The sequence below is a fragment of the Rana temporaria genome, chromosome 3 (genome assembly GCF_905171775.1).
Source record: "Rana temporaria chromosome 3, aRanTem1.1, whole genome shotgun sequence".
Lineage (NCBI taxonomy): Eukaryota > Metazoa > Chordata > Amphibia > Anura > Ranidae > Rana > Rana temporaria.
This window is the reverse complement of record NC_053491.1, coordinates 444,724,988-444,739,066: the sequence shown is the minus strand read 5'-3', so window position 1 is coordinate 444,739,066 and position 14,079 is coordinate 444,724,988. Positions and strand designations below refer to the sequence as shown.

General features: G+C 45.9%; 1 protein-coding gene across 2 annotated transcripts in view; it reads right to left on the bottom strand.

Annotated features, from left to right (window-relative positions):
* RGL3 (ral guanine nucleotide dissociation stimulator like 3) overlaps positions 1–14,079 on the bottom strand; it is a 157,914-nt gene that overhangs the window by 72,283 nt on the left and 71,552 nt on the right. For both annotated transcript variants that reach the window (XM_040346529.1, XM_040346530.1), the window contains 3 exons: positions 11,912–12,010; positions 9,868–10,073; positions 6,604–6,678 (listed from right to left, as the gene is read on the bottom strand). In XM_040346529.1, the coding sequence (XP_040202463.1) occupies positions 6,604–6,678; positions 9,868–10,073; positions 11,912–12,010 (380 nt within the window). The remainder of the gene's footprint in view (positions 1–6,603; positions 6,679–9,867; positions 10,074–11,911; positions 12,011–14,079) is intronic.

The window sequence follows — 14,079 nt, the reverse complement described above, 5'->3', positions numbered from 1 at the left end:
GAGGCCACCAGACACTGCAAAGAACACAATGTTCTCCATGTATCTCAGTCTGTGGCTCATTGATGAGATGAATCAGTTGGTTAGTACATCTGTATCAGGAATGATTCGGATGCAGCAGAGGGCCGGTATTGGACAGGAGTGTCTCCACTGGGTCTTCCTTTTAAGAAACCAGAGAGCAGTGAGATGATGAAAGCTTTTCATTTTGTACATATAGGGCCAGATTCTCAGAGACTTACGTCGGCGTATCAGTAGATACGCCGTCGTAAGTCTGAATCTGCGCCGATGGAAGGAAAATCATAAATTGTTTTCAATTTTTTTTTTTTACAAATAAGATGTGAAAAGTGTGGCGTGCATTTGTATTCAGCCCAGTGGCGGCTGGTGCTCAAAATTTTTGGGGGGGCGCAAACAAACGAAAAAAAAAACGATTGCAGCCTCACTATGTCCATCAAATGCAGCCACTGTGCCCATCAAATGCAGCCACTGTGCCCATCAAATGCAGCCACTGGGCCCATGAAACGCAGCCACTGGGCCATGCCATCAAACACAGCCACTGTGCCATGCCATCAAACAGTCACTGTGCCATCAATTGTCACCACTGTGCCATGCCATCAAACGCAGCCATTGTGCCATGCCATCAAACACAGCCACTGCGCCATCTATTGTCACCACTGTGCCATGCCATCAAACGCAGTCACTGTGCCATGCCATCAAACGCAGCCACTGTGCCATGCCATCAAACGCAGCCACTGTGCCAATCAATTGTCGCCACTGTGCCCTTTAATTGTCACCACTGTGCCCTTTGTCGCCACTATGCCCTTTGTCGCCACTGTGCCCTTTTATTGTTGCCACTGTGCCAATTATCGCCACTGTGCCCCAGTAATTATCACCACTGTGCCCTTTGTCGCCACTGTGCCCTTTAATTGTCGCCACTGTGCCCTTTAATTGTCGCCACTGTGCCCTTTGTCACCACTGTGCCAATTGTCACCACTGTGCCAATTATCGCCACTGTGCCCCAGTAATTATCGCCACTGTGCCCCTGTAATTATCGCCACTGTGCCCTGTAAAATTCTGCCCCCGCCCGGCACTTACCTTTCTGGTGCCTCGATGTCTTCTCCCGCCCAGAGCCGCTGGCTCTGATAGGCACTTCCACAGCCAACCAGCTGCCGTTATTCAGATGGCTGGCGCTCCCCAGGGGGCCGGCCATCTGAATAGTCTGCGGTAGTGGCAATACATTGATTCATGCAATGCATGAATCTATGTATTGTATCAGTGGCGGTGCGGAAGCGAGAGGGGGCGGCGCCCAGGCGCCCTCTATGGATGCACCGACACTGATTCAGCCCCCTTTACTTTGATACCTTTAACTAAAATCTAGTGGAGCCAATTACCTTCAGAAGTCACCTAACTAGTAAATAGAGTCCACCTGTGTGTAATTTAATCTCAGTAAAAATACAGCTGTTCTGTGAAGCCCTCAGGCTTTGTTAGAAAACCTTAGTGAACAATAAGCATCATGAAAGCCAAGGAAAACACCAGACAGGTCAGGGATAAAGTTGTGGAGGCATTTAAAGCAGGATTCGGTTATAAAGTATGCTGTTTTTTTTTTTTTTTTGCTGTACATACCGTTTTATACTTGTTTTTCTTTTCAGACTCCCGCGGGGAATAGACGTTCCTATGAAGAGGCGTAGATGATTAACGTGCGGCTAAGGCGCCTCACACTTTCCGAAAATAGCCGAACTGGGACGTATAGCACCGAGTCCCAGTCCGGACCTTTTCAGAACACGTGACGCGCCTTAGCCGCAGGTCAATCATCTACGCATCTTCATAGGAACGCCTATTCCCCCGCGGGAGTCTGAAAAGAAAAACAAGTATAAAATGGTATGTACAGCGGAAAAAAAAAAAACAGCATACTGTACATGTCGGCAGTATGCTGGTTGGAATGGTATATAAATGTTTTAGGGTGAACCTCCGCTTTAATAAATGAAATCATCATATAAAAAATTCATTTTGTATTTACTTGGGTTATCTTTATGTAAAATTAAAATTAATTTGATGATTTGAATCTTAAGTGTGACAAATATGCAAAAAATAAATAAAAAATCATGAAGGAGCAAATACCTTTTCACAGCACTGTATAAATAGTACAGCATGTTATCTATACATGCTTCAAGGAATTGGGAATATGTAGAATTCCATGTACATCCCAGGCTGGCACTATTGGTAGAAAAAGACATATAGGCCCGGGATTCAGAGAGATCGGCGCATCTTTAGAGGCAACATTGAGAGGCAAGCTGAGTATTCACAAAGCACTTCCTCCCATATTTACGCCGGCGTAACGTAAATGGGCCAGCGTAAGTCCGCGTAATTCAAAGTAGCAAGGCAGTGGGCGTGTTGTATTATAATGAAGCGTGACCCCATGTAAATGCATGGCCGAACGAACGGCGCATGCGTGCGCATGCTCAGGATCACGTCAAATTTACTCCCTAAGATACGCCGGGTCTATTCATGCGACGTTAACGTAACCTACGCCCAGCCCCATTCACGTACGACTTAAGTAAACGACGTAAAATACGCCGGACGTACGCCTTAAGTAAACGGCGTAGCTTACTGCGACGGGCACAAGTACGTTCGTCAATCGGCGTATCTAGGTAATTTACATATTCAACGCGTAAATCAACGGAAGCACCCCTAGCGGCCAGCGTAAATATGCACCCAAGATACGACGTCATAGGAGACTTACGTCGGTCGTATCTTGCCAAAAATCAGGCGTATCTGCTTTCCTGAATAAGCGTATAGATAGGACGGCGCACATTTGGACTTACGACGGCGTATCTGGAGATACGTTGTCGTAAGTCCTTTCTGAATCCGGGCCATACACTTCTTTGTCTTGTTTTGTACTTTAAGGAACCTTTCAAAAAATAAATACTGTGTGCCATTGGTAAAAATGTTGGATATCTATCTGGCCCTCTGGCTCTGTTGTTTTGTGAGTCACTGCAGCAGGACACAGATCTCCAGTTCTCTTGCCCCCTCAGTACTCCCATTTGCTCCCTGAACCTTCCCCTGTGCCTATACTTTAAATTTCTTACATACCTTAACTGAATCTATTTGTTGCTGGCCCAGGTGACATTATAGGTACTTACTCCTTTTATCTGGTAGTAAGAGTACTGCAACACTAAAGGGCACTTATGACATGTGAGCACTATTCAGTGCAGCAGTACTGTGAGCAAAGTCTGGTGTAATGAGGGGATGGGTCCATGACAGCCTGGGCTCACAGCAGTAGGTGGGCTGGCGCTGGCTGCCATTCAACCCAAAAGTGGGCAGCAATGAGCAGCAGAGAAGGGCAGCACTGAAGTATGGCAAGGGGAAGACATGTAAAGCAATTTTTTGGGGAATCCAGAAGGGGATTGGGGGGGGACATAGAAAAAAAAACGAAACAACAAAAACCTGACAGAGCTTTAACTATGCCCTTCTTTATCCAAAACTAAAAATAGAAAATAAAAACAGGCCTTAAATAGATGGTTTCTGGCTGGTTGGTACTGGTTACTGAACATTTTTTTTTTACATTTTGGATAGCATAAGGGAGGGTTGTAACTTCTGTTGGTTTTTTATTTATTTTTTGCCATCTGTGTCCCCAGAGGCGTAGCTTGAAGCTTGTGGGCCCCGATGCAAAAGTTGACCTGGCCAGTGGGCTGTTCTCACCCTGTGCTCCGAGTCCTCTACATTGAGGAAATGGCTCACAGCTTGTCCCCAGCCAATGAGAACGGAGGGGTGTGGACCGTGAAAGGCAAAGTGGAAGCCCAATACTGGAGCATGGCTGTGGGGCCCTTGGGCAGATCGGAGCTGGACTTTGTGGAGAATATGATAATATGACAGGGAGGCTGCAGGGGCCCCCTGGAGCTAGGGGGGGGTTGCGAATGTGAATGTTTTACTTACCTGACTCCTCGAAAGTCCCGCGCTCGCCCCCGACATCCTCTCTCGGCGCTCAGCCTGGCCGTTGATTGGTTACAGTGGATGGATTGAAAGCAGCGCAGACATTGGCTCGCGCTGCTGTCAATCACATCCAATGCTGCAGCGTGCCGGGGGGCGGGGCCGAGTGATACAGTGAGCAGCTATGGCCGCCGGCTGTATCACGGGAGCGCGCCCGCAAGAACCCAACACCATGCAAGCACGCTCGCATGAAGGTGTTAAATCCTTGTGGGGGGGAGCCGAGACAGCCGCCGAGGGACCCCAGAAGACCAGGTTTGGGGCCACTCGAGCTGCACAGTGGAGGTAAGTATAACATGTTTGTTGTTTAAAAAAATAAAATAAATTATCTTTAGTGATCCTTTAACCACTTCCCACCCTGCGGCCGACTACATACGGCCGCAAGGTGGCTCTGATCTGCAAGGAGGCCGTCTATATACCAGGCACAAGTGATCGGCAGTCACAGAGCCAGGGTAACCACAGAGCTCCACGTCCTGTCAGGGAGAGGAGACCAATGGTGTGTCCCTTGTACATAGGGACAACCATCGGTCACCTCCCCCAGTCACTCCCCCTCCCCCACAGTAAGAATCACTCCCAGGGTACATATTTAACCCCTTGATGCCCCCTAGTGTTAACCCCTTCCCTGCCAGTCACATTTATACAGTAACCAGTGCATTTTTCTAGCACTGTTCGCTGGATAAATGTGAATGGTCCCAAAAATGTGTCAAAAGTGTCCGACGTAATATCGCAGTCGTGAAAGTAAAAAAATAAAAACAAAAGTAATAATTCTATACCCTATTTTGTAGGCGTTTTAACGTTTGCGCAAACCAATTACTATACGCTTATTGTGATTTTTTTTTTTTTAACAAAAATATGTAGAAGAATACGTATCGGACTAAACTGAAAACATTTTTTTTTTCTTTTTTTAAATGGGATATTTATTATAGCAAAAACTAAAAAATATTGGCCCGGATTCACAAAGCACTTGCGCCGACGTATCTCGAGATACATCGCGTAAGTGCAAATATGCGCCGTCGTATCTGTGCGCCTGACTCAGAAACTAAGATACGCCTATAAATAGGCTTCATCCGACCGACGTAACTTGCCTACGCCGGCGTAGAGTGGGCGCATATTTACGCTGGTCGTATTTGGCGCTCCCATTGATTTTCTATTCACATATGCAAATGAGGGAGATACGCCGATTCACGAACGTACGTCCGTCCGACGCAGTGCGCGTAAAGTCGTACGTCCGGCGCAAAGTTATGCCCCATAAAGGAGGTGTAACTCAGCAGCATCCAAAAACACTAATAGCCAGATTCATAGAGAGTTACGCCGGCGTTTCAGTAGATATGCCGTCCTAACTCTGAATCTACGCCGGCGTTAATTTAAGCATATTCTGGAAACCAGATACGCTTAAATTAGGCTAAGATACAAGCGGCGTAAGTCTCCTACGCCGTCGTATCTTAAAGTGTAATTTTTAGGCTGGCCGCTAGGTGGCGCTTCCGTTGAGTTTGGCGTAGAATATGTAAATTACTAGATACGCCGATTCACGAACGTACGTGCGCCCGTCGCAGTAAAGATACGCCGTTTCCGTAAGAGATACGCACGTAAAGATAAAGCTGCCCCTAGTTGGCCTAGTCAATGTTAAGTATTGCCGTCGTTCCGGCGTCGAAAATAGAAAATTTTACGTCGTTTGCGTAAGTCATCCGTGAATGGGGCTGGACGTAATTTACGTTCAGGTCGAAACCAATGCGTCCTTGCGGCGTACTTTGGAGCAATGCACACTGGGATATGTACACGGACGGCGCATGCGCAGTTCGTAAAAACCGTCAATCACGTCGGGTCACGAGTAATTAACATAAAACACGCCCCCCCATCCTCATTTGAATTGGGGCGCGCTTACGCCGGCCGCATTTACGCTACGCCGCCGTAAGTTAGGAGGCAAGTACTTTGTGAATACAGTACTTGCCTCTCTGACTTTAGGCGGCGTAGCGTAAATACGATACGCTGCGCCGCCTTAAAGATACGCGCCCCTACCTGAATCCGGCTATATAATTTAGAAGGGAATACTATAATTATAAATAGGAAGACACATATAAATATAACATTTTAAACACAACCCCCTTTTTTTTTTGGGGGGGGGGGGTGTTTACCCCTCAATAAGGGAGGTAAACCTGAATCACAGACAAATAAATATAAGAAGGCACAGAGGAACATAATAAATAATAAATATCACAAGTATATAGCACTAGGAATACATATATATTAATACATTTTTTATAGTCACAAACGTATTCCTGCGTCGTCGTCGTCCCCCCCCCCCCCCCCCTTCATTTATTTTTGTTTGAGGAGGACCGGAAACCACCATATAGTAAAGGATGGTAGTATCGAGCTGCCTTTTAGGTGTTAAGGCATGTTAAATGTTATATGTAAAGAAAAACATTTAATAAAGTTTAATTATAAAAAAAAAGGAAGTTAAAGGCATGGCAGAAGCAAAGAGCTGCAGTGGCTGTTAAACCAAATTCACCCAGTAATGTTAATAAATGAATTGAAAAAGCAGTGTTCCATGACAGATTGCACAAACAGTGAAAGCAGCTTTCCTGCTGGAGGTAGGTGGCCTGGGTTGACACTGACAATAACACTGACCTCTGCACAGATGCCGTGTCTGGAACAGGGCTCCCAGGAGATGCGGATTCCTTGTCACCCAATCTTTCCACACGTCTGTTAAAGAAGAGAAGAGCCGATAATTGAGACACACTTTTACCAACAGTTATCTTAAAGGAACACTCCAATAAAACGTGAAAACATGGCAAATCCTAAGAGACCTAGCCAACCCACTCGAGGCTCTTGTGCTTCACAATGGACTTTAGTCAATCCACCAGTCCATTTTGATGTGTGTAACCCTTGGGTTAGAAGAGAGCTGAGGAGACCCATGGTTCGGGGGGCACCTAATCCCAAAAATTGTAATTCTGCAGAAACCAGTGTTTCTCAACCTTTTTTCAGTCAAGGCATCCTTTAAAATTATAGACAATCTCAAGGCACCCAATAAGATTATGGACAGTCTGAAGGCACTCAATTCTAAAATGTAAAAACAAACTACAGTGGAACCTCGGATTGCGAGTAACGCGGTTAACGAGCGTTTCGCAATACAAGCACTGCATTTTTAAAAATCCTGACTCGGTTTGCGAGTGTTGTCTCGCAAAACGAGCAGGATTCAGGCCACAGCGGTGTGCAGTACCGCGTTTGGCCTGAGGTAAGGGGGGCGCCGGAGCCGAGCGGCGCTGTTTGAAAATGCTCAGAAATACTCCGGGCCATATTCACGTATATTTTAGGCGGGCGGCGCGTAAGCCATTTACACTACGCCGCCCCAACCTACAGGAGCAATTGCCGTATTCCCCAAACACTTGCTCCGTAGTTTGGGGCGGCGTAGTGTAATTGGCCCGGCGTATCACCGCGTAAATCCAAGTGGGCGGCTTGTATTTAAATTAAGCGCGCCCCCAATTCGAACGAACTGCGCATGCGCCGGGCTTAAAATAGCCCAGTGCGCATGCTCCAGTTCTCGGCGTAAAACGTCAATGACGCCGACGTGTGCGTCATTGACGTAAAGTCGTATTCAAGAACGACTTAGTAAAACGACGTACCCGACGGGAAAACACGACGCGGACCCGACGCCATACTTAACATGGCCTACGTGGGACTGGCGTAAGGTTACCCCTCATATAGCAGGGGTAACCTTACGCCTACGCAAACGACGAAAGCGACGGTTACGCGATGCAATTTTGTTCGTGAATCGGCGTATCAGGCTCATTTGCATAAACAAATGAGACCTGAACGTAAACGCCACCTAGCGGCCGGCAGAGAATTACATTTAGGATCCGACAGTGTAAGTGTCTTACACTAGTCGGATCCTAGCCTAAATCCGGCCTATATTGTTTTGTGAATACAAAACAATGATACGCCGGCTGGAATTTCGAATTACGCCGGTGTATCAGTAGATACACCGGCGTAACTGTCCTCGGGTCTTTTCGGACGTTTCTGAGGATTTCAGCCGCCCCCCACCTCTGGCCGCATGCGGTACTGCAAATGCGGAACAAATTATTTTAGTTTCCATTGACTTCAATGGGGAAACTTGCTTTGATATGCGAGTACTTTGGATTTCGAGCATTCTCCTGGAATGCTCGTAATCCGAGGTTCCACTGTATTCTAATAGCTTTACATACAGCAACACCCACACATAGGACACCCAGTGTTAGAGGTGATTTATTCTTCCAAATCAAATACACTTTTTTACACTGGTACCGACTAGTATTCCTATGTTTCTCGCCCCCCCCCCCCCTAATCTCTCTCCATTAGTCAGCTAATGTCACTCCAGTGCTGAGGGAGAGGGGCACAGGGCACAGCAGGGTCAAACAAGGATTCTGTGGAGGCAACAGACATCCTCCTTGTCAACTGATGACATCATTGGTTGTTAGGATGCCAGTGTCTAGAAAGTCGTCATGGTGCAAAATGAAGCTTTGTGTAACTAAAAGGTAGGCTTGATTCACCTGCTGGCTGGTATACAATTTTCAGTAAAATTTTTGGCATTTTGCCTGGGCACCCTGGTTGAAAAAGGCCAGTCCAAAAGCCATACTTGAGTCCTTCATGCCTGTGCCCACCCTATGCAAGGGAGAATGAGGAGGGCACACCCATATAGTTCCAGAACTGACTTATCTAGGGGGTCCAGCACAATTAATGGAAGGTTTCCCAAACTCTGTAATCACTTTGGGCCAGATTCCCAAAAAATTGCGGCCGTGTAACGTAACTCGTTTACGTTACACCGCCGCAAGTTTTCAGTGTAAGTGCCCGATCCTCAAAGCACTTACCTGGAAACTTGCGGCGGTGTAACGTAAAGTCGTCCGGCGCAAGCCCGCCCAATTCAAATGGGGCGGGCACCATTTAAATTAGGCGCGCTCCCGCGCCGGACGTTCTGCGCATGCTCCGTTCGCAATTTTCCCGACGTGCTTTGCGCGAACTTACGGCGGCCCGACGTGTTTGTGAATCGTGACGTGCGTAACGTACTTACGCCGAAAAAAAAAAAATTCAAAAGCGACGCGGGAACGACGGGCATACTTTAACATGGTGGAGTAATTTTACACCATGTTAATAGCACACCTAACTTTGCGACGGGAAAAAAAGACTTGAGCCGACGTAACGACGGGAAAAACCTTCGTGGATCGCCGTAAATCCTCATTTGCATACCCGACGCTGGAATACGACGCGAACTCCCCCCAGCGGCGGCTGAAGTATTGCATCCTAAGATCCGACGGTGTAAGTCAATTACACCTGTCGGATCTTAGGGCTATCTATGCGGAACTGATTCTATGAATCAGCCGCATTGATATGACAAGAGATACGATCGGAAATTCTGCCAGCAAAAGTCCGATGGGAGCTTTTGAACGGAAATTCCGACCGTGTGTATGCTCCATCGGACTTTTGCTGTCGGAATTTCCGCCAGCAAAAGATTGAGAGCTGGTTCTCAAATATTCAGGACGGAAAAAATTCCCATCGGAAAATCCGATCGTCTGTAGCAATTCCGACAAGCAAAATTCCGACGCATGCTCGGAAACAATTCGACGCATGCTCGGAAGCATTGAACTTAATTTTCTCGGCTCGTCGTAGTGTTGTACGTCACCGCGTTCTTGACGGTCGGAATTTGGTGTGACCGTGTGTATGCAAGCCAAGCTTGAGCGGAAAATCCGATCGTGTGTACGCGGCATAAGAAAATACATAATCGCTCAGTCACTCAATTTGTGATCGACGAAGACCATTTCACATCTACCAACAGGTTAGAAAGTTGTATCATGAAAATGGAGGCTAAGAAGAACAGGATAGACAGAAAGGAAATTCTTAGAGAAGGAAGGAGGGTCACACCTGTCCAGTAGCAGCTCCAAGACCTTTTCAGCAGAGGTAAAGGCACGGTAGGTACTGAGGAAAGTGGGAACATAGCTAGATTCTGTACCCTGGTATTCCACCAATAGATTCTCTACCAGCTTCTGCAGCGTCCCAGCACGCAGGCTGCGCACCTTACACGTCTTATAATGAACATAGCCGGGAGAGCCGGGAGAGCCGGGGCTGACCTGAGGACAAGGAAAGCAAGTAATAAGGAAAACATAATAAGAAGGTGCAAAAGTGAATGGAGAACATGTACCAAACAGCAGGATAGAAGACCCAGCTAGGCAATATGGGCTGGATTCAGGTAGAATTGGGCGGGCGTAGCGTATCTCAGATACACTACGCCGCCGTAAGTTAGAGCACCAAGTCCTGTATTCACAAAGAACTTGCGCTGTAACTTACGGCGGCGTAGTGTAACTGGACCGGCGTAAGCCCACCTAATTCAAAATAGGCTGGTTGGGGGCGTGTTCTATGCAAAATACTAGCGACCCCACGTGTTTGACGTTTCTAACGAACGGCACATGCGCCGTCCATGGACGTATCCCAGTGTGCATGCTCCAAATGATGTCGGCAAATCGTCAATGCTTCGACGTGAACGGAAATTATGGCCAGCCCCATTCACGAACGAGTTACGCAAACTACGTAAAATTTGAAAAATTTTACGCGGTTCCGACGTCCATACTTAACATAGGCTGCGCCATCTTTTTGGTGGTTCATTTTTACGCCTGAAAACCCCTTACGTAAACGGCGTATCTTTACTGCGACGGACGGGCGTACGTTCGTGAATAGGCGTATCTAGCTGATTTACATATTCTAGGCGTAAATCAGCGTACACGCCCGTGGCGGCCAGCGTAAATATGCAGTTAAGATACGACGGCATAGGAGACTTACGCCCGTCGTAAGTCTTTATGAATCTGGCCCTATATGTGTATGGCCCAATCTGTTAAAGCGGGGTTCCAGGCATAATTGTTTTTTTTTTTGCAAGCTAAAATTAATCACATTAAATAGTCCCTAAAACATATTAATAGCTCCCCAATCCCTCCAGCAATCATTGCAAACACTTGCCTTATATCCTCCAGCTCATGTTGTGGCCGTATCCATCATATGTGTGGGCATGTGAAGCCCAGTTCCTTTTTCTTCCTGGTTTTCAGGGAGAGGTGCATGCTGGGTGATTTTTAGGCACAGTAATGCCCAGAGACTCCTGGGAAATGAGTGTCATCATTTCCCAGGAGGCAATGGGGTCTTAGGACAGGAAGTTGAACCACCTAGGACCAGGAACTAGGCAGTATATGAAATCTGCCTAGTAACAGTCAGATAGAAGTGAGTAAAATAAAATAAAATAAAAATTATTTATTTTTTACATTAAAGACAAGCTGTTAATAGATTTTTAGGGTGGAACTCCGCTTTAAGGAGCCCGGTTGAGTAGCCTATCATATTGGTGTGAGGCTGCATTCACACCTGAGCGTATCGTTTTTGGGCGTTTTTCCGACGTTTTGTCGCGCGTATTCACACGTATTCGCGCGTTTGCATACATCGTTGTCCGACGTTTTTGAACTTCAACGTTTTTTATTTTAGCCAATAGGAAAAATTATCATCTCTTTCATCACTTGTTGCTATGTTTGTAGATTTTTTTTATCTTCTGCCTGGGTGAAATGTTCTATTTCACAGAACAGATTAAAGCGACAAAACGCCCGTAGAAACGCTTGTTGTCTCGCTAGACGCTTGAATCGAGCGTTTCCATTACTTTCTATGGGAATACAAACGTTCTAAAACGCCCAAATCCGCCCAATTCGAGCAACAAAAAAGGGTCCGGAACTTGTTTGAGCTTCAGGAGTTCGGCTTCAGGCGTTTTGGAGTGGAGATGTGAACCATCTCCATTGAGAATAATTGATTTTTTCCCCTCTAGTGTTTTATAGCTTCAAGCTTCAGGCGACAAAACGCTCAGGTGTGAATGCAGCCGAGGGATAATGAGGACAAAATAGATGTGACAAGGAATGATAAATAGAACAAAGTATTTTATTACCAGGAATTCTCCAGAGGGTCTTTCTGTCCTCACCCGCCTCAGTGTCACACCATATACCGCCCCTTCTTCCACCTCTTCCCCCCACTCCTGCAATGGATTCTGGAAAGACAACAAAATGAAAATATAAATGAAATTATAATATATATATAAAAAAACTGTACTATGGAATCTTTCCATATGTGCTTCTAGATACAATGGGGGGCTATTTACGAAAGGCAAATCCACTTTGCACCATAGGTGCAAACTACAAGTACAAAGTGCACTTGAAATTGCACTGAATGTGCACTCGGAAGTGCAGTCGCTGTAAATCTGAGGGGTAGATCTGAAATGAGAGGGAAGCTCTGCTGATTTTATTATCCAATCATGTGCAAGCTAAAATGCTGTTTTTTTATTCTCCTTGCATTTCCCCCTCAGATCTACAGGGACTGCACTTCCAAGTGCACTTTCAGTGTAATTTCAAGTGCACTTTGTACTTGTAGTTTGCACTTGCAGTGCAAAGTGGATTTTCCTTTTTCGTAAATAACCCCCAATGTGTCCTTAGTGCAGTAATTATCAGAAATACATCTTTCAGATTCAAATACTGTATGACATACAATATTGCAACAACCGCCATTTTATTCTCTAGGGTCTCTGCTAAAAATTATATATATATATAATATATATATCATTTTTAGCAGAGACCCTAGAGAATAAAATGGCGGTTGTTGCAATATTTTATGTCATACAGTATTTGCGCAGCGGTATTTCAAACCCAGTTTTTGGGTAAAAAATACTTTTTTATAAATAAAAAAAAACGTAAAGTGTTACGCTGAGTAAATTGATATCTGACATGTCATGCTTTAAAATTGCGCACACTGGAATAGTTAAAAAGGCTTACCTACAGGTACTGTAAATATCTCCTAAATGTGCACTGTTAAGGAGATATTCACTTTAGATGCACCAGGTGATGTCACTGACGCATGCGTGACGAAAATGGGGGTTGGGGGCTGTTTGGGGGTTCTACGTAATTTTCTAGCAAAACTAACTTAACTTGTAAGCAACAAGTGTCAGAAAAAGGCTTGGTCTTCAAGGGGTTAAGGACATACAGTATATTGGTGGTTATTTTCTTCATTCATTCTATTACCACCACTGGTTTCCTTTTTCATGTTTGGGAGACACTAGAGCTGCACAATTCTGGCTAAAATGAGAGTTGTGATTTTTTTGCTTAGAAGATAGATCACGATTCTCTCTCGATTCTCGCTGTGTAACATCATCTTTCACATTAAAGCGGGGGTTCACCCTTAGAGGGCACTTTTCCCCCTTAGATGGATGCTCGTTTTCTCGAGGGGAATCGGCTATTTGTTTTAAAATATGTGCAGTACTTACCCGTTTACGAGATGCATCCTCTCCGCCGCTTCCGGGTATGGGCTTCGGGAATGGGCGTTCCTTCTTGATTGACAGTCTTCCGAGAGGCTTCCGACGGTTGCATCCATCGCGTCACGATTTTCCGAAAGAAGCCGAACGTCGGTGCGCAGGCGCAGTATAGAGCCGCACCGACGTTCGGCTTCTTTCGGCTACGAGTGACGCGATGGATGCGACCGTCGGAAGCCTCTCGGAAGAATGTCAATCAAGAAGGAACGCCCGCTCCCGAAGACCCATACCCGGAAGCGACGGAAGAAGATGCAGCTCGAAAACGGGTAAGTACGGATCATATTTTAATACAAGGGGAGAAAAAAAAAAATTTAACAAATGGGTGAACTCCCGCTTTAAACAAAAAAAGTTGGGCTAACTTTACTGTTTTTATTTTTATTTTATTTTGTATTTTTCCCCCAAAAAATTGCATTTGAAAGGCCTCTGGGCAAATACAGTGTAACATAAAACATTGTAGTAAGTGCCATTTTATTCCCTAGGCTAGGGTCTTTGCTAATTATATATTTTAGGGTTGTCCTGATACTAATACCATTATCGGTATCGGGACCCGATACCGAGTATTTGCGGGAGTACTCGTACTCCCGCAAATACCCCCGATACTGAAATAGAAAATGCCGCGTATAGACACTCCCCCTTGCGCGGGATTGGACGGATGATCTGTCCAATCCCGCGCAAGGGGGAGTGTCTATACGCGGCGGGGATACAGCTATTCAAACGAAAGCTGTAATGTTCCCCGCACACTGATTAACGGCGGCACG